The sequence below is a fragment of the Tursiops truncatus genome, chromosome 15 (genome assembly GCF_011762595.2).
Source record: "Tursiops truncatus isolate mTurTru1 chromosome 15, mTurTru1.mat.Y, whole genome shotgun sequence".
NCBI classification, from domain to species: Eukaryota; Metazoa; Chordata; class Mammalia; order Artiodactyla; family Delphinidae; genus Tursiops; species Tursiops truncatus.
This window is the reverse complement of record NC_047048.1, coordinates 34656659-34675334: the sequence shown is the minus strand read 5'-3', so window position 1 is coordinate 34675334 and position 18676 is coordinate 34656659. Positions and strand designations below refer to the sequence as shown.

General features: G+C 52.4%; 1 protein-coding gene across 3 annotated transcripts in view; it reads right to left on the bottom strand.

The window, feature by feature from the left end:
- Positions 1-2354: 2354 nt before the first annotated feature.
- The window catches only part of SRL (sarcalumenin), a 36104-nt gene continuing 19782 nt past the window's right edge, over positions 2355-18676 (bottom strand). Inside the window, exons 2-7 of one of the 3 annotated variants that reach the window (XM_073792383.1) lie at positions 14646-15626; positions 12867-12968; positions 11663-11758; positions 9129-9245; positions 7906-8139; positions 2355-6017 (exon numbers count right to left, since the gene is read on the bottom strand). In XM_073792383.1, the coding sequence (XP_073648484.1) occupies positions 5206-6017; positions 7906-8139; positions 9129-9245; positions 11663-11758; positions 12867-12968; positions 14646-15626 (2342 nt within the window). In that variant the 3' untranslated portion in view covers positions 2355-5205. The remainder of the gene's footprint in view (positions 6018-7905; positions 8140-9128; positions 9246-11662; positions 11759-12866; positions 12969-14645; positions 15627-18676) is intronic. The other 2 variants (XM_073792384.1, XM_073792385.1) reach the window with 2 other exon arrangements.

Below are 18676 nucleotides of genomic sequence, written 5' to 3'. Positions count from 1 at the left end.
TCACTGCCGTGGCCTGGGTTGGGGAACTAAGATCCCGCAAGCCGAGCAGCTGGCCAAAAAAAAAAAAAAAAGGAAAGAAATGAAGTACATAAAGCACTCAGTGTGGCCTGGCACACAGCTGTTAGAATTACTGCATTATCTTAAGGTATAAGAGTGGTAATGTCTATAGGTCTATAGACCAGTTCCTGGCGCAAAGGAGTGCTCTAGAAGTTGTTTCCCTTCCCCACTGACTTTATGGGAAAACAGAGAACAGTTTCCAAAGTGCAAGCACACACAGAATATGCTCATTTATGCATGTCATTTTTGTATGCTTTGGATAAGAGGTTGGCGCAGGGGATACCTCAGAACCTGTTGAATCCACCTTTGCTGCATTGCTCTACTCTCATTTTTTTGTCTTTCTTATGCTTCTTTTTTATTGCCTTTATGGTCTTCTAAGGAAAAATTCAAGTTTCCCTGGATTGGGAAAAGCTTGAGCCGAATGTCACAGAAAGTGGAATTGGCTTGTAATGTTGTCTGAAGGCTCAGACTTTGGGGGACACATGAAAAGCCCAGGGACCATTGGGATGTCCTCCTCGGGTGAAATCTTCCTGGGTCTCCACCCTGGGCTGGGCACCCCCTACACACATCTGCCTGCACACATGCTCCCATGATCTGAAATCCACACACTGTTCATACAGTTACTTCACAGCCACACCCACCTCCCCACCTCAGACGTTCCCATTGCCCATGGACCTTCTCTACACAACACACAATGCACACCCTCTCGACATCTGCATCTGCTGCCCGACACACACCCACACACAGACTTTACACGCATGCGTTTGCATGCTCCTTATAGATCCCCCTGTAACCCCCAGATCTTCAGGGGACACATACACATAGCTGTAGACTCTCCATCCACAACATCCCTCATATCATCAGGCTATGTTTAGAATGGTCTTTGATTTTGCTTTCTGCATTTTGCCCTTCTGTTTCTCTATCATCCTAACGACAGACTTAACATAAATGTAGTAGGATGAGGCTTGTGAAACAGCACAATTTTGAACATGTCAGCAGGGTCTGTTGTGTTTTATTTATCTTCAGAACAGACCTCACCTACCTTGCCTTTTCCTGGGAAAAGCTCCATGTTCTTCCATTCGTGGGAAAACGATGGTTGCAGTTACGGGCAGGGCCAGTGACTTTGTGGGGTGGGTGGCAGCAGCAGCCTTAGTTAGAGCAGCTTGCTCAGCTGATCAGTCTGTGGAATGTGGGCCCCCTAATCGGAAGGAGGCCAAGGGGAGGAGGGCATTGCCTTAAGGTCAGCCCCCACCTCAGGAGAAGCCAGAGCAGACGGCCTCGCGCTGAATTCGCTGAGTCCAGCATCCTCTCCGGTGTGAGCCCATCAGTGCTGGCGTGGGTTAGCTCTCACACTCCCCTTTTGCTTATCCCCAACCTCCCACCAACACCCCAGGGCCCGGTTCTTTTCCTTTTGGGAACATGCTCACGCCAGGACAGTAAGGTGTGGCGGGAAGGGCACAGCCCGGGGAGGCAAGGACCGGCTTGGGTTTCCGTAAAGGCGGGTACCAGCAGGAGTGTCACACGCTGTGGGGGCACCACTCTCTGCAGAAGCCAAGGGGAGGCACCATCCTTACGTTCAGGCCTGACCTCTAGCATCTCCACCTGAGCCTCAGGTGCCAGGTGGGCAGCCACGTGGTTGAGGGCATGGACCAAATGCTGTGACCGCCTGGGCCAGCTCTGTGGGACAGAAGCTTCAATAACTCCTATTAATGGGCTACTGCTACAGAGGCCAGGGAAAATGACAAATTCAAGGTGATGAGGAGAGAGTATTACTTCAAGTTTCCAATTGTACAACAGCCTTAGTTTCAGAGCCAGCTGAAGGAATGAGTCACCTTTGACACCAGGAGGCTAGAAGCAGGAGGGAGGTTCCAGAAAATGCTGGGAGGGCATCCCAATCAAGGGTGGGCAACTTATACATTTTCAGTCTATCCCCAAGAAACTTAGAAATTAGTACACAGGGGACTTCCCTGGTGGCTCAGTGGTTAAGAATCCGCCTGCCAACGCAGGTGACACGGGTTCGAGCCCTGGTCTGGGAAGATCCCACATGCCGCGGAGCAACTAAGCCCGCGCAACGCAACTACTGAACCTGGCATGCTCTAGGGCCCACGTGCCGCAACTACTGAAGCCTGTGTGCTACAGTCCACACTCCGCTACAAGAGAAGCCACCACAATAAGAAGCCCGCACACCGCAACGAAGAGTAGCCCCCACTCGCCACAACTAGAGAAAGCGCACGTGCAGTAATAAAGACCCAATGTAGCCAAAAATTAAATTAAATTTTTAAAAAAAACGAAATTAGTACAAGGGGTGAAAGGCGACGGGAGGAACGAATAGGTGGAGCACAGAGGATTTCTAGGGCAGTGAAACTACTCCGTAGGATGCTACAGAGATGGACACATATTGTACATTTGTCCAAACCCATAGAAGGTACAACACCAAGAGGGACCCTAATGTCAACTCTGGACTCAGGGTCACTATGACGTGTCAATGTAGGTTCGTCAGTTGTAACAAATGTACCCTCTGGTGGGGCGTTGATATTGGGGGAGGCTGTGTGGGGAGGGGGTATGTAGGAAATCTCTGCCTTCCTCTCAATTTTGCCATGAATCTAAAACTGCTCTTTAAAAAACTTAAAGTCAATAAAAATTAGTACACTCCACTAGATAAAAGGAATAAAAAGAGATTACACTGGTTGGAGGCAACGAGAAAGCACGAGGCATTAAAGAGAGATTGGAACTTTATTATTGAGACTTTCTCCCTGATGAACTCAGAACGGAAAGAGCACTGGAAAGGTTCTGCTTCGGAGAGAAACAGCAACTGTTCAGGCACAAACGTTCATAGATACTCCTCCTGGGGGAATCTCTGGATTCCGAATCCCCCCCAGTTCCCCACTACCCCCCACCCTCACCCAAAGAGTCAGAATTCTGCTCGAAATCCACCTCCACAGAGCAGGGCACAAAACAGCACTTAAAGCCCCAGCTGGTTGACAAGCCTGCGGGAAGTTAGAAAGAAGGGAAGTCAAGGGGTGAACAGAGGAACAGAAGGAGTAAGAAAAGTTAGCTGGATGGAGAAAAGAAAAGGGGGGAAAGATCGCTGATGATGTCGCCCTCCCCCCCCAGAAAATATAAATATTGTATGAATGTGTTCGTCTCATTTCAGCTGCTTCCCCCAAAGCAGTGGTGACCGCAGCAGCTATGACAATGCCCAGTTCTCCACTTTTTCTTCCCCTTCTTCACTGGGAAAAACAGATATGCCAAGAGTAGCCGAGGGCAGGAAGGGGCATTAAGGAGCAAAGTGGGAGGGCAGCCCCTTGAGAGTGCAAAGGATGGGAGATGAAGCCAGGGCTGTTTTTTAATGAGAAGGAAGCAGCTCCCCAGGTGCTGGTCACCAGGCTCCTTGGATGCCCCTGGCAGACTTTGCTTCTCTGGTTGCCTCTGTCCTTAGAGACAACGTCCTGATGGCAGTGGGGCCTCTGGTCTTCTTGTGGGAGGTCCCGGGTCCTCCAAAAAGCCAAAAGAGGCAGCCTCTGATGCAGCACTCGCTGGAGTGCTAATCGTTCTGAGAAACAGGAATTCCGGGATTGCAGTTCTCCATGTGGGCCTAATCTGATCACCAATTTGCCAATTTGCCTCCACTGCCTAATCCTCAGGGCGCCTCTCCCTCTGCTTCGTCTTCACTGTCCTTCTGGTCCTGGTGACCCCCTGGTGCTGGTGGGTCCTCCTGGTGAAGACAGGTCACTCCCAGGAGGGGCCGGCTCAGTTGTCACTTGGCAGGAGGAGGCCCTTGGGGCAGCCGGGCCGGCCCGGGTCTCCTGGACTTAGACTCTTCACCCACCCACTTCCCATCAAGAGGCTTGTCCCCTCCAGGCTCTTCCTTCCGTCCCCCATCCCCATTGCCCTCCGCCAGGCAGGCGTGACTCTCATAGCTAGCTCCTCCTCTGTGCCCTCAGGCATCTGTTGTCTCCCTAATCTCTCTTGGACAACGTAATACACACACATTCACACTCATTGGTATTTGAAGGCCAGGCTCCCCTACCATGTGCGCTCGGTGGGTATCGGCATCAAGTTCAGGTGGGAAACTGAAGGTCAGGCCTAGGTTGCCACCAGCACCAAGCGGCTGGTGCTGGTTCTGACTCCTGGGAAATTGCTCCGAGTTTTGAGTGTCAGCGCATCAGGGAATGGAGAAGAAGGGAAAGGAAAAGCCATGTGATGAAAACCAGGAAGGAACGAATCTTCTGCCAAGTGTCTCCACGGAGAAGCTGTGGCAACAGCAAGAAGCTCTCCACTGTCCCCTCTGAAACCCAAAGCCTCTGGGGTCTGAGTTTTCCAAGACATGCAATAGACACAGACACACTGCAAACCAATTAACCCTCTGAGCCCTGCCGGGACTCTCACTGAAGTCACTTCCAACAAGTAAATTACCTGAATGCATGGAACAGTCACCCTCCTCTTGGGGCCAAGGAAGGGACCGAGCTTCCTGGCTGGCTTAGAAAACAATGCCAGAGAAATGGCCTGGGGGAGGCAGATCCTTCTAGCCGGGAACTCTTGTTCTGTCTTAGCATTCTGGTATCCTGAATCGTTCCACACCCCTTGGGGAAAGGGGAGAGGCCTGGGGGTAGGCTCAACACCCAGGTTGATTCAGACCCTGAGAGACTGTCTCCTGTTGAATCCAACCCAAGCTCAAGAGGCAGCCGAGGGCTGGGGACAAACAGAAGACTGTGTGGAAGGCAGCCACGTGGACAGAGCAGACAGCCCTACGGAACTCAAATCTCCTCTAGTTTCCCAGCTTACCAGGGGGAAAAAGGAATTTCAGCTGCTTTTAGCTCATGTGATGCTTGTTAATCCAGTTTACCCTAGAATTTAGCTGCTCTCTGTCCCTCCAAGAGGGGAGCCAGGAAAAGCAGGTGTGGCCTGATGTGCCTCAGTCAGGCCCCTAATTGAAGCAACAAGACAAGCATGCCACAATTCACAGTTTCCACTCTCCCACCTCGACCCACCCCTTACCCCACCAACTGGCCTCAATTAACTCCCAAATCTCCAACACGTAACGGTTCCTGCCAGTGTGGCTCAAAGGGTTAATAAACCAGGACTTCTCAGACAGTTAGGACACAAGCTCATTCACCAACAGGAGCCCGAGAATGGTGACACAGCAACCTAGGGTTTCCTATAGCGATTCTTTGGGGTTTCACCACACCCTGTTTTGTCACAGTTGAGAGCACCTGGATTCTTCCCCAGCCCAAGGCTTCCCAGGAGGCTGGGGAGCTCCTGGGTGATGGCCCGCTCAATCTTATCCAGAAAGCAACCTCCCATGTAGGAACACTGCTGGGACAGGAGCTTGAAACTGGAGATAGGGTTGATGCCAAAGAAGTCCTTATAGGCCTCGCGGTTGGGAAGGTCAAATTTGCTGACGTTGGTCTTTGCCAGGATGGTCTTGAAGATGTAGAATTTATCAGGGTCTTCCACGATGTCCTTAAAGACCAGTTCCCCATCACTGAAGAAGGTCATTTTGTCCTTGTACGTCTGCAGGTAGCGGTCGACCAGGAGGGCGTGAATGCGGACCCGGATGGCATGCTGGCGGATGAAGGCAATCTTGTTCTCCAGCCTGTTCTCAATCACCTGATTCAGGTCTTCCAGGAGGGAGATCTCTTCCCTGAGAAACAGGTCCCAGTGGGTGTCGGGCTTGTAGTCATATGGCCAGAAGGAGCTGACGTACACCCTTGGGGGCTCCGTGACGTTGATGAGCGGGGCCAGGCTCCAGAAGAGGGCCCCATAGACCCTCATGAGCATCTGCATGGCCAGGTTGTCGGCTTTGTTCAGGATGATCCTTATTTGGGACTCGCGCCCCTTCAGCTGGCGGAAGAGCATCTCCAGCTCCAGACCCACGTCCAGCTTGGTTGGGTCAAAGACAACAAAGATGAGGTCCGCTCTGTCGATGAACCACTGGCACACGTCGTTGAACGGGTAACCTTGGGGAGAGGAAGCGAGAAGTCAGGCTGGGCAGGCGCCACCTCAAGCCCCTCACCCCTCTTTCCAGAACCAGACCACTCCGTGGCTCAAAGGGAGTAACGGCATCAGGGAGTTTCTGGGTTTCTAAAGACTTTTAAAGAATTAATTACATATCTCCTGTCCCTTGTCAACCCTCAATCAAGAATGGCCTGGTGGGGGGACTTTCCTGGTGACGCAGTGGTTAAGAATCTGCCTGCCAATGCAGAGGACACAGGTTTGAGCCCTGGTCTAAGAAGATCCCACATGCCACAGAGCAACAATGCCTGTGCACCATAACTACTGATCCTGTGCTCTACAGCCCGTGAGCCACAACTACTGAGCCCACGTGCCACAACTACTGAAGCCCATGCGCCTAGAGCCTGTGCTCCGCAACAAAAAGGAGCCACCTCAATGAGAAGCCAGTGCACCACAAGGAAGAGTAGCCCCCGCTCACTGCAATTGGAGAAAGCCTGCTGGCAGCAATGAAGACCCAACGCAGCCAAAAATAAATAAATAAATAAATAAATTTATTTTTATTAAAAAAAGGATGGCCTGGGGAATTCCCTGGCAGTCCAGTGGTTAGTACTCCGTGCTTTCACTGCTGAGGCTGAGGGTTCAATCCCTGGATGGGGAAATAAGATCCCACAAGCCGCATGGCAAGGCAGGGGAAAAAAAAAAGAATGGCCTGATCCTTGTTTTAATCCACAATGGAATCCAAGACTCCAGGAAAGCAAAACACTTTTTCCAAATGGAGATTTTCCCACTGTCTGCAAAGATCTGGGCAGTGGCAAAGATGCTGAAGGAAAAATGTCAGGGAATTAGAAGGAATAAAAGAGAAGGTGCCTTACTTAGGGGAAAGAAACATGGACCTGCCATCAAGACCTGGACTAGAACTTGGGCCCTGCCACTGGCCAGCTGAATATTAAATGCTTCTAAGCCTTAGCATTTTAGCTGCAAAATGACAAGAAGAACAATAACACCTAAGATGATATAAAGATTACGATGTTGCTATAAATTTAGCAAAGCACCAAACTAAAACTGCCAGCCTGTCACACAGCCAGCTCAATACATCCTTTAATTTACTTCCACAATGAGAGGACTAGGAATACCTGTCTTGAAATGTTTCTACAATGATCAATCAGTAATGCATAAAATTATCCTATGCATTATAGGAGTGCAATAAAGATTAATTTATTATTATAATTATTAGTGATAATATTATTACTAGCCATAAAACAGGGTTCTGGTTATAACCAAAATGAGAGTTATAACCATAAACTGAGATCCACCATCTGGTCATATATTCCTACAAATGCCCCGTTATGACTCATCTCTGCAGACGGCCCTGCATCATAGTGACACTAAGTGGCACTCCCCTGCCACCTGAAAGCAAGCAGAGCTTTGGAAAGTCTGAGACAGGCTTCTATTGAAGCAGGCCTGGTAAAGCAGGTACTGGGACTAGGAAGAGTTGAAAGTCAGGTTTAACTCAGATCCAAGTTAGCCAGAGGTCAAGTACATGTGGACTGGGATCCAACGAGTCCAGGCTCTCGACCACCCGGACACCATGGGCCTCCCAAAGACAGCTCAGCCCCAGCTGACCTCAAGGAGCTCCTGACAGAGAAGACCAGGCTTCCCCTTGGGAAAATGCTGATGGCCTCCAAACCTGATCAGTCCTTGGGAAGGGAAAAGGATGAGGTACCCCACACCTAAGAGGCACCACAGTGACAACAAGGGGCTGGAAGCAAAGAATGCATCCCCTGGTCTTGGACAACACTAGCCTCTCCCACGTCTGCCTACCATCCACTGTCTAAAATATTAACAGTTTTCTAAGACAGCGCTCATGCTGTTCAGAAATGATTGTTAAATTACCTCTTTCTTGTTGCTTGCGGTTCTCGATGATGCCTGGCGTATCCACAAATGTGACCCGCTCCAGAAGTTTGTGGGGAACCTCAATGCCGATCAGCTTCTCCAGGAAATTCTGGCCAAACTTCTCAAGGGGCGAGAATGACCGGGCACTGTCAGCAGCCATGACGATACCCTCGATGGTCTTCAACTTGGGCCCGTGCATGAGGACCGTGAACTCGGAGGTGGTGGGCTCGGCGCCTGCACACACAGGCATGGGGTTAAAGGGAACACAGTCATCTCTGGGGAAGCAATCCACCACCAAGGACATGGACAAGCAAGATGTTTCACGGAGGGCTTGCCACAGGCGTTGGATACTATGTTTGCTAACCTAGTGGCTTCTTTTATTTTAATTGTGATAAAATATACATAACATAAAATGTACCATTTTAACCATTTTTAAGTATACAGTTCAGTGGGATTAAGAACATTCACATTGTTGTGCAACCATCACCACCATCCATCTCCAGAATATTTTCATCTTGACAAACTGAAACTCTGTCCCCATCAAATACTAACTCCCATTCCCCCACCCCCCGCCCCTAGAATCTCTCCTGCACTTTCTGTCTCTATGAATTTGACTACTCTGGGACCTCCTATAAGTGAACTCATACAATATTTGTCCTTTTGTGTCTAGCTTATTTCACTTAGCATAATGTCTTCAAGGTTTATCCATGATGTGGCATGTATTAGAAATTCATTCCTTTTCAAGGCTGAATAATATTCCACTGCATGGATGGAACACGTTTTTTTATCCACCATCCATTGATGGACGTTTGGGTTGTTTATAGCTCTTGGCCTTGTGAATAATGCTCTGTGAACATGGGCGTAACTGCTGGTGTCTTGCATGTAATCTTCATTATTATATTGAAGACACGTATGAATATTTTAATTTTTCTTTTTTCTTTTTTTAATCTGTCATATTTTATTTTTTTAATTGAAGTATAATTGACTTACAATATTATGTTAGATTCAGGTATATGACAGAGTGATTCAATAGTTTCATACATTACGAAATTATCTCCACAATAAGTCTAGTTACCATCAGTCACCACACAAAGTTATTACACTGTTGTTGCCTATATTCCCTGTGCTATACATTACGTCCCCTGAATGTTTTCATTCTTCAAAATGCTTTTTACATATGACACTAAAATACCAACAATCACACAAGAAAGTCTCACTGTTACCTGTATAGAGCTGGTAGCGAGTGTTTTCCAGCCCAAGGAGATAGTTTATCATGGTGGATTTGCCAACACTCCACGGTCCCAGGAACAGCACCATTGGCTTGGATGTGATTTCTCCATCTGTGGGCAGCAGGGATGAGACATGGAGGTGAACTCACAAAGCTCCTTACTGAGGAGGGACAGGGTTCTTCACTCTGCGTCCCAGACAGTCCATCTTGAGTTATGGGATTCTACTCTGGACCAGAGAGCGTGTCACCATCAGGGGCACATCTCATGCTATGTTAGTGCAATGACCCAGTTAGAGGACATGGGAAGACAGCATTTGGGCCATGCACAGATCCGCAGCACACCGGCCCCAGAGTGGAAGGGATCAATTGAAGTCAACTCCTCCTGGTTCAGATCTGGGGGCGAACGGTTCATAAAAGGGGCAGGAGAGAGCAGCCATGCAGGGAGAGGCTGAAATGCCGCTATCTGGATTGGTAACCAAACAAAGGACACAGAAGAGGCTTATACACCCTTGGATGGTCTGGACTCGGGCACTGCCTGTCCCCTGCCTGCCTCCCCTTAACTGCACCTCTCGACACCCCTCCTCAGGCTCAGCCCAAGCCAGGCTCCAGGGCCGGTCTCAAATATTAGTCTCCAAAGTCCACAGCACATTTGCCCGTCTCCGAGACCAAGCGCTGACTCGGCAATTCTCGGGTTCTTGTCCCATGTTGGGGAGAACACCCTGCCTGGGCTTCCCCAGTTGGGGTCCCTGAGCAGGAAAAGCAGAATTCTCCAGGGCTCAGGGAAGGGGCAGTGAGAGGCTTCTTCCTGCTGACTTACAGCCCCTCCTTGAGCCCTGAGACCAAGATGGTGTCTTGTGAGGGGAGAGCACATATTTATTACCTGAAATTGGTACCAGGCCATGCCCCTTCCTCCCTGCTGGTAAAGACACTCAGTGAGTCCTTCGCACTGCTGGGTGTCAACCCCTGGCTCGGGGACAGGAAGGGACTGGCGGGCTGGGGGTTGGGGGTGGCAGGAGTCCCCAGTTACAGCCACAGAGTTCCTACAAGAAGCCTTTTTCCCCAGGCCCAGGCCACGCCAAGGGGAACTGGGCCTTCCAGCTCTCCCCCGAGACCACTCCAGCAGGCTTTGCTGGCTGCTGTTCCCGCTCTCTGCAGCAGGGGGCGGCACTGGCACACGCAGGAGGCTGCAAGTGAGGGACCCAGCAGGGAGGTCACACAGGAGGCTGCCCAGGGGCACAGAGGAGCCCTGGCACTGGCGAGAGACGAAGGGAGAGGAGGGAGCCTGGAAAGTGAGATCAGGACACTGGGATGCTCTCCCTACAAAGAAACCATCCCCCTGGGCCGGCTGTCGAAGAAGATTGAAAGGGAATTGTGAAAAAGGAAGAAGGAGAAAGTTACCACTCCTAATTCCAGCTGTGTGGTCTGAGTAGCCCAGCATCTCTCAGGGCCTCCGGTCCACCTTCTGTAAAGCAGGAATAATGTAGGCCCTACAACACCGCGTCCGCTGTAGAGCCATTGGGAACATCACGGAGATGATACAGAAACAGCCAACTAACACAGGAAGAGACGTGCAAACCACTAGCCATTAAATGGCAATTAGATGCCATTGTTAACAGGTTTCCAAGACAAGCGACACTTAAAAATGGCCTTGCTGTGGGGCAACAAGAACACTATCCTGTTGTTGTGGGTACACAGAGGACAACCTAAGGCAACTGAGCAACAACTACCAAAATACTGAATTCCAGCATTTCTTTAAAAAATGTATCCCTCAAATATACTTCCATGAAATACATAACACTTACAGCAGTGTTTGTAACGCTTTAAAAACAGAACATGGCAAACACCCCGTGTTCCATCAGCAGGGTATGTTATTTAGGGTGGTGGGTTCACAAGGACCAGAAAGAGCAGCTCTGTGGTGTCATCCCATCTTTGTAAAACAAACGAAAAGACACCCTTGGATATGCTCATGTAAGCAGAGCGCTATCTGGAAGTATTCATGAGAAACCATAGCAGCAGCTGTCTCTGGGAGTGGAAGTAGAGAGGCTGGAAATCAAGAAAGAGATTTTTATTTTTCAATCTATACTATTTTGCACAGAACTTTTTTGGCAACAAGTATATCTTATATTTATGATTTTGAAAATCAATTTCTGAAAGAATCCAGACCCAAGGGAAGTTGAGTTGAGAAGCCATTAGGAGGAGGGAAGGATTCTAGGCCAATCAGGGGACTGAAGACACCACCTGTATGTGAATGGGGAGCCCTTCGTGGCTCTTGAGCACAGGAGGGATGGAAGTTGGCATCTCCATCCTTGGAAACCAAAACTGCCTGCATGAATGCTCACAGATGAAACACTTGCTCTCCCATAAAGCCCTGTGCAAATTAAGGGGCACACCTGCTGGGAAAGGATGGTTCGTGCCATTGAGGTCTCTGCCCCTCCCTGATAACTCAGGAGAACTCCCCTTGAGGGCTCAGGGAAGTGTGGACAGTCAGAGGTATAGGCCCGACCTCCGACCTCCGGACACTAGAGGTACCTGTGATCTCGTGCTGCCGAAGCTCATTGTATTTGTAAGACTGCTCCAGGGGCTTGATGGATGAGTGGTAGATCTTTCGAAGCCGCTGCAGCACCACTGGGGGCAGAGAAGGGCAAGGGTCAGGCAGGGGCCTCACCGGGCGGCTTCACCGCTGTGGATCCATCTCACTCCCCAGGGCGGCTCTGGCCCCGCCTGGTGGGGAGCAGGGGCCGTGCAGTACATCAGTGTTCCTGGGGGGAGCTGGTGCACATTCCAACCCTCAGAAATCTTTCAACCGAAAGGCATCCCCCCAACCCCTGAAAGTCTCCAGAGCTTTTTTTTTAACCTAACCCTCTTCTCCTTCCCCTCAACAGTGTGTCCAGAAGCACCACTTCAGCCTGCAGCTACCTGAAGGCCCTTTCTATGGCAGATGGGAACCCCATCTCCTTCTCTCTGCCCCCGCAAACTGTACTCATGCTTGCCTTAGGTTTAGAGGGCAAGGAGGCATGGCCGCCCCAGCCCTGCACCCTTCACCGCATCCTCGGTGCCCCTGGGAGGATTCAAACATCCCAAGTATCTTCTTGAGAAGAGTGTGGCTCCAGGGAGAAGGGACTCGTGGCGTGAGGCACAGGGAGGGAAGAACATGGGGCCACCGAGGGTCAGTCTTTCCAGCCCCTGCCCGTGAGCTGCCCGTCTCCAGCTGTGTGCCAGAGCAAAGCCCTGCCCTGCTCTGAGCTTTCACCAGCTCATCGATTAAGAGGAGACAGTAAGCCCTGCTGAAAGCCTTGGGTTATTACAAGAATGAAATGAAATACTGGACACCAAAGGGCTTTATCAACTGAAAAAATCAAAGCCAAAGTGATGAACAACCCTCCCTGGCCATGACTTGGAGGCTGCACCGTCCCCAGGCAGCAGCACTGGGATTTGCCTCCCACCCTTTCGCTGGTCCCTCTGCTTGGATCGCCTTTCCTCCTCCCCACCAACCCAGAGCCCCCCAGCCTTGGATGCTGCGCACAGAGCCTTCTCCATGAAGCCCCCCATCTCCAGGGCACTCCTCCTCCCTGGGATGCCTGCTGGTCTCAGAGCTGCAGCCATGCCCCGCCAGGTGCTCTGTGGCCGCTGGCCACAGGGCTCTCCCAGCCCAGCCCAGGTCCTCACCAACACACCACACAGCCCACCCGTACCACCCCAGCCCCCCCACCTCCCAGCTCCTGCCCCTGGTTACCAGAGTAATCATCAGTTGGCTTGTCCTCATTCAGCATCAGAGTTTTCTCAATGTGGGAGCGGTCCCTCAGCGGGGTTTCCTCACTCACATCTTCCGCCTCTTCTGGGGAGAGAAGCAGAGAGCAGGGTTAGGGCAGAACTAGGAGCCAGTGGCTCTAGGTTCCCTCCAGTCAGGCAAGGGTGGGGCTGTGAGCAAGTGCTGACCAAGGCTTGCCAACTTCAACTGCAAGGAGCCCTGTTTCTAGGAGGGAGTTTTAAAATTCAAACTCAACTTGTTAAGCTCCTCGATCCATTTTAGGTATTCAACAACTGTTGATTGAGCACCTACTACATACACCAAGCACGGAGCACGGCGTTGTGAATGCCGTGGTGCCCAAAACCAACCCAGCTCTGCCCTTGTGGAGTTTTCTACAGTCTGGAGGGGAGAGGGGGTGAAATAACCTGGAAAGTAATATAATTACAGACAGCGATGTGTGTACGTATGGAAGGAAAGATTCCAGAAGCTAGGAGGGCCTAAGAAGTGTGCCTACGAAGTCTTAGCAGGGGGAGTTAGAAAACTTCCTGAGAGGAGTGGTTTATAGGAGTCTGCATTTGGGGTTCTAAGAGAACCATTGGCCTGGTCAGGTGTGCATTTTATCAGGAAGAGCTGCTACAGGGAGTCTTGGGGAGCGGGGTGGGGAGGGGGGAGGGAGAGGCGGGACCACTGCTGCTTCTGACCCAGCAAGAGATGTCCCTGACCACCTGAGGCTCCAGGGAGGGGTGCTCACATTCCTGGGCCTCTAACATCACAGCTGTTTCTACGGGGGCTGATTGCACAAAGGATTTTAGGTGATAGAAGGAGGATAGACTTGGCCTGTGGGGCAGAGGGAGACCAGTTCCAGGAGGGAGGGGAGAAGAGAAGAATCAATGTGCCTCATGCAGCACCTCAAAAGAGTGATTCTTTCTGAGATCAGATCCAGAACTGGGAGGCCAGGGAAAGGGGAGGGGCTTGCTCCCCCAGCGTGAGTACCTGACAGGTGTGGAAACTAAACTCTGCAAGAAAACCTGTGTTGGAAAGTGAAGATTGACCCCAGTGCCTCCATCCTACAAGCCAGTTCTTGGTCCCGGTCAGTGTACTTGGTGGATGAGGCCACACCTCCCTAGGATGCTACAGCCTCCAATGTTGCCCAGCAGCTTTGGCCCTGCCCCCCCACCCCCCCCACCCCGTTCCCCAGCACTGAGAGCAAGCAGGTGGACGGACATCTGTGGGACATCAGTGTCACAGACAGCCCGAGGTTTCTTATCACCATCCTGACATGGCCTAGTCTTCAAGGGGAGATCCCAGGAGCTAGCCCACCAACATGGTCCCGCAGTGCCCCCTCACACCCACCAGCCTGCCTCTGGGCCTGAAATCCTGCCACTATGCCCCCCACCGCCACCCCGTCCTTTGGGTTAAGGCACCGGTCTGTGTCAAAGTGCATTGAGGGACCTTAACCGGTAAGTTTCTGATGGCCTATAACGTGATCAGGTTCCTCTGGGCTCTCCAGGGTCCCTCCGAAGTGGGGATAAGTGGCTAATGAACAGCCCGAAGGCACCCCAAGGGCCGGGCAACCCCCATGGGGCCTCCACCCCACGAACCCGGGGCTGGCTGGGGGCTCTCCCGCCCTGTGGGACCCTGCCTGCCCCTAAACACAAGACCTCCGGGAAGACCGCAGCCGTCCCAATTCCCAGAGCAGCCGCCACGCCCCCGCCAGCCCTCCTCCCCCGCGGAGGTGCCCGGAGCAGCCCTGGGATCCCCTACCCTGAGGCCCCTCCTCCTTGGGCTCCTGCGCCTCGGCCCCCTCGGGCCCCGCGTGCAACTCCTCAGCGCTCGGTCGGGCCCCCTCCTCCCCGCTGCTCGCGCTTCCCGCCGCTTCCTGGGCTCCTTCCACGACTTCCTCCCCGGCTTCTTCCTCTTCCGAGGAGCCCCCTGCTTCTTCCGAACTAGCCCCGTCGCCGCTGTCCTCTTCGGATTCTTCGCCCCCCTCTTCTTCGTAGGAGGCCGCGTCCTCATGGTCCTCGGGCATCCCCTCTGCGGGGCGGTCCTCCTGCGCACCCCCCACCTCTGCGCGCGTGTCCGACGCTGGGCTGGGGCTGGGCTCCCCCTGGTCCTCCGCCCCCTCCGCGGCTTCTGCGTCCAAGTCCGCGACTCCATCTGGCAATTCTGGCTCCTGACCGGGCCCTGGGCTGCCCTCCCTTCCTGTCTCGACCTCCTTGCTGGGAGAGTCCCCTGAGTCTTCAGGCTCTGGGGGCCCTGCTGCTGCTTCCTGCGCGGGGTCGTCCCCTAGCGCCTCCGCGGCTTCCTCGGAGACCTCGCCACTCCCAGCTTGTCCCTCCGCCTCCAGTCCTGGGCCCTCTCCTGAGCTGAACTCTGGCGCCCCCTCCTCCCCGGGCGCCCCCTCCCCTCCTGGGGGAAGGGCGCTTGCTCCAGGTGGGCCCGTATCTTCCTCCCCAGACCCCGCAGGTTCCCCGGGGGGAGCTGACTCGGAGGCTGAGGCTTTGGAGAGGCTGGCTTCAGGATCAGAGCCCAGGCGGTTGGTGGCGGGGGCCCCGGCGGCTGTCTTCTCCGAGCCCCCAGCCTCCCTGCCATCTGTGGGGTGAAGGAGCGGGTTCGTCTCTCCAGGGGACGCTTCTGCCTGAAGCGCCCTTTCCTTCTCCTCTAGACTTGGGTCTCCAGCAGAGAAATGATTCTCCAACAAACTGCCAACATCTTCTGTGCCACCCGAAGCGGAAACTTGCAGTTCTAGATGATTAGAACACGATTGGTAAATGTCAAGGGGTTGGCACACGCTTTGCTTCTCAAAAGTCTAACTCAGCCTAGCTCCTGTCTCCAGGAGAGCGGTGCGGACCAGCGGGACTGTGGGGCTCCTCCCTCCCTGGTCTTCATTACCGCCCTGCGTGGCCGGCAGAGCCTCCCTCTTGATGGGAGCCCTGGCTCAGAGCGAACAGCTGACCCACCCCGAGCCCCGCCCCTGACCCTGCCTCTCCAGCCTCCCCGTGGGGATGGAAGTTGGGCGAGCCCTTCCAGCCCTTCCTCAGCCTTGCGGGCAGACACGTGCAGCCTGGCTTACCCGGAGATCTTTCCAGGATAGGACAGATGCATGTCCACCCCACCCCTTATCAGTTCCTAGAGTCATTAACCAGCGTGCTTTTTATATTGCTACCAGCAAAGTAGTGAAAACAGGTGTGTGCTGGCCAGATCCTCTTAGCTTAAGGAGCAGAGCACTTAGGGGATTACTTGTGGCTCTCAACCTTAAGTCACACATCCAATTCTGTCCCCTTAAGGGCAGGCATTTGCTGGCCTCTCTACCTAAGATTAGAGGGGACATGGCCTGAGGAGGAAGAGATACACAAAACGGGCAGGCCTGGGCTTCCTGGTGGCCTTAGCAAACCTCTCCTGAGGGGATCCCCTTCTAAGGGCCCAGAGCTTTACGGGGAGAGCCAAGGGCACTGGGAGAGCAAAGCAGAAGGCAGGAAGGGGCCCAATCTGTGTCAGATGCCTCTGTCAAGGGACAAGTGTGATTTATTTGGACAATGGGGTCAAAAGAGAGGGTGGGGCCTAACCCTTCTGCCCCCTCCCACCCAGGTTGGGACCTGTTTAAGGAGGAGACCCACAGAGGGGGAACATTGCCGACACATGGGGATGAGGGGACGGGACCGTGGGTGCCCTGCCTCAGGGTAGCTGAGACATCCCCAGGTCTCCCTTGATTCACAGGACTCTTTCTGAGGAAGCAGCATCCCTCCTCCCTGCTAGGTACAGCGCCTCCTCTCTCAGGCCCAGCTCTGCCTCCCACAAAGAAAAACCACTTCTTGGAGGTACCTACCCCTTCTGCCTCGGGGTACCCACCCCCTTGTTCCCTGAAAGCTGCGGAAGCCTCCAGAGGCCAGGAACAAATATTTTCTCATTAACCCTCACTGATACAACCTGCTGTCAAATTCAGAAGGATGGGAAGTTTGGGTGCCTTTTATTATAAAGGAGCCCACATGTTGATATAACACTTCCCCCAACAACCTTCACATTTGTGACCACATTCACCTCCCTTATTACTGTCAGCCAGGTTTCAGAAGTGAAGGTCTAGAGAAAGTCTTTGATTTACCCAAGACACCAGGTGGCTAGAGGGCAAGTGGAACCCAGAACTGCCTGCTCCTTGTCCAGGCCTTCCATGCTACACTGTGTTGAGGGGAGCATAGAGGAACCCCTTCCCGCTGGTACCTCGCCCCTCCCTGCATGCGCCCTCTCTGACCCCTGGACTGCAGGAACCAAGGCTTAATCCTCCCTCTGTTCCCAGAGCTGGGACACTGCCTGACCCCCAGAAAGTGCTATGAAGAGGTCCATGGGGAGATTTGGGTACAATAGGAATTCCTGGTCTCTTAGTGGGGGGAGCTGGAGGTTACTCATTAAAATTTTCTTTCATTACCACCTGAATACCTGTAAGTCCTGATTCCTTTGCTTGCATCTCTATCTCCCCCCCACCCCCACCCTCCCACCCCCGAGAACCTCTGGAAAAAAATCTTATGGCAGGAATTTGGTTTAATCCAAGAGATTGACAGGCCTCTGAGCAGCAAGATAAATGTGAGATACATTTGCACAATTATTCAGTGTGCCAGGCAATGCTTGAGCACTTTATGTATAAAACATGAACTTACTTGATCTTACTCAACTTGCTTACTTCTGTAAAACAAGTCTTACTCATCCCCATTTTACAGATGAGAGGACTGGAATTAGAGGCACTGAATGCCTTGCCCAACATCACACAGCTAGCAACTGGCTGAGGCCATTTAACTCCAGAGCTGCCGAGGAGATTGCCTGACCCTACAGAAGGGTTCTACCCTGCCCCCTACCCCATCCTACCCCCCCTCCCCCGTGCTACTCAGCGTGTGGTCCAGGCCCCTGCAGCATCAGCATCACCTGGGAACCTGGTAGAGACGCAGACTCTCAGGCCCCAGCCTAGAACCACTGAATCAGAATCTGCATTTTAACAATTCATTTGTTGCATATTACAGTTTGAGAAGCACAGTCTACATGAGCTCAGAAAACTGCCTCTGAACCAGTGGTTCTTGACACTGGCTGTGTATTGATCCCACTCCTCTCTCCCTCCTCAGAGGCTCTGATTCAATTAGTCCAGGGTGTAGCCCCAGCATCAGAATTTACCACCCCCCAAAAAAATAATTGGGGAGCAATTCTAACATGCAGCCAAAGCTGCAAACCTCTGCTCAGTCAAATCATCCTGACCTCAAGGCTTCTGCTCTTGGCCCCTCCCCGCTCGCGTGCCCACTGGAGGCTCCCAAATTAGATGGGTCAACAGGCCTTTGCATTTGACCTTGAAATAGCAGTGGTCAAGGATTCTCCTCTAGGGAATCCAGCCCTTTCCAACAGGCCTTGTCACCCTCTACTATTAATGTTGTTGATGATGATGGTGATGATGATGGTGGTGATAGTGATTTTGATGGTGTTGTTGATGGTGATGATACCGGGCTGAAGAGACTGTGGGTCCGAATGCCTGTGGCATTTCTAATATTGTCAAAACACCAGCTGTCCTGGTGGGGGTGAGAGAGCTGCATCCTCTGTAGGGAGATAAGGACCCCAGACTTTGGAGGTATACGTGACCTTCTCACTGTTGTGTATTTCCACGCCTGGACCCCGGACAGGAAGTCAAGTGGGTACATGTGTGTATACACATTTACATCCATACTCTTCCCTGGTTTTTATGACTTAGTGCCAAGCTGCCCTTGCCCTTCCGCTAAGCAATTTGGAGTGAAAAAAAAACCCAGGGTGATGGTTTCATGCCCTGT